At 54.2% G+C, this 511-nt stretch overlaps 1 protein-coding gene across 1 annotated transcript in view; it reads left to right on the forward strand.

The window, feature by feature from the left end:
• Nucleotides 1–511, forward strand: part of EMH_0069880 (uncharacterized protein) — a gene marked incomplete at both ends in the record, with an annotated part of 1,998 nt that overhangs the window by 1,130 nt on the left and 357 nt on the right. The window contains one exon of the mRNA XM_013498915.1: nucleotides 6–509. Coding sequence (XP_013354369.1) covers nucleotides 6–509 — 504 coding nt within the window. The remainder of the gene's footprint in view (nucleotides 1–5; nucleotides 510–511) is intronic.

Here is a 511-nt window from a genome sequence, read left to right on the forward strand (position 1 = left end):
CACAGAATTTAGAAGCAGCAGTAGCAATGGCAGCAGAATTAACAGCAACAGAAGCAGCAACGACCGGATGCTGACAACTGTGCACGATCTTCGCTTTTTGGAAACGGTCTTGAGGCACCGTGAGATTTCGGCTGCTCCTGCCTATGCAGAGGCTGCAGCAGTAGAGACAAAAGCAGAAGATGCCTCTGCAGCTGCTTCAGGGAGAGGAAGAGTTGTGGTGCTGCTGCTCAATAGGCCGTTTCCTTCTTACGTACACTGTTTGCTTGAAAACGCATCGCTAGTCGTCGCAGCTGACGGCGCCGCCAACCACATGCTTCCCCTCTACCGTGCTGTTGAGGCCAAACAACAACAACAGCAGCAGCAGCAAGAACAGGAGGTTCAGCAGCAGCAGCAGCAAGCGCAGGACTTACCTGGGGGGATGAAAAGAAATGCCCTAGACCACCCCGTCGCTGCAGCGGCTCCTTGGTTGTCTGCAGCTCCCCTGCCTTCAGGCGTACGTACGCTAAAATTG

This window comes from Eimeria mitis, genomic scaffold (assembly GCF_000499745.2).
Source record: "Eimeria mitis Houghton genomic scaffold, Emh_scaff3823, whole genome shotgun sequence".
Lineage (NCBI taxonomy): Eukaryota > Apicomplexa > Conoidasida > Eucoccidiorida > Eimeriidae > Eimeria > Eimeria mitis.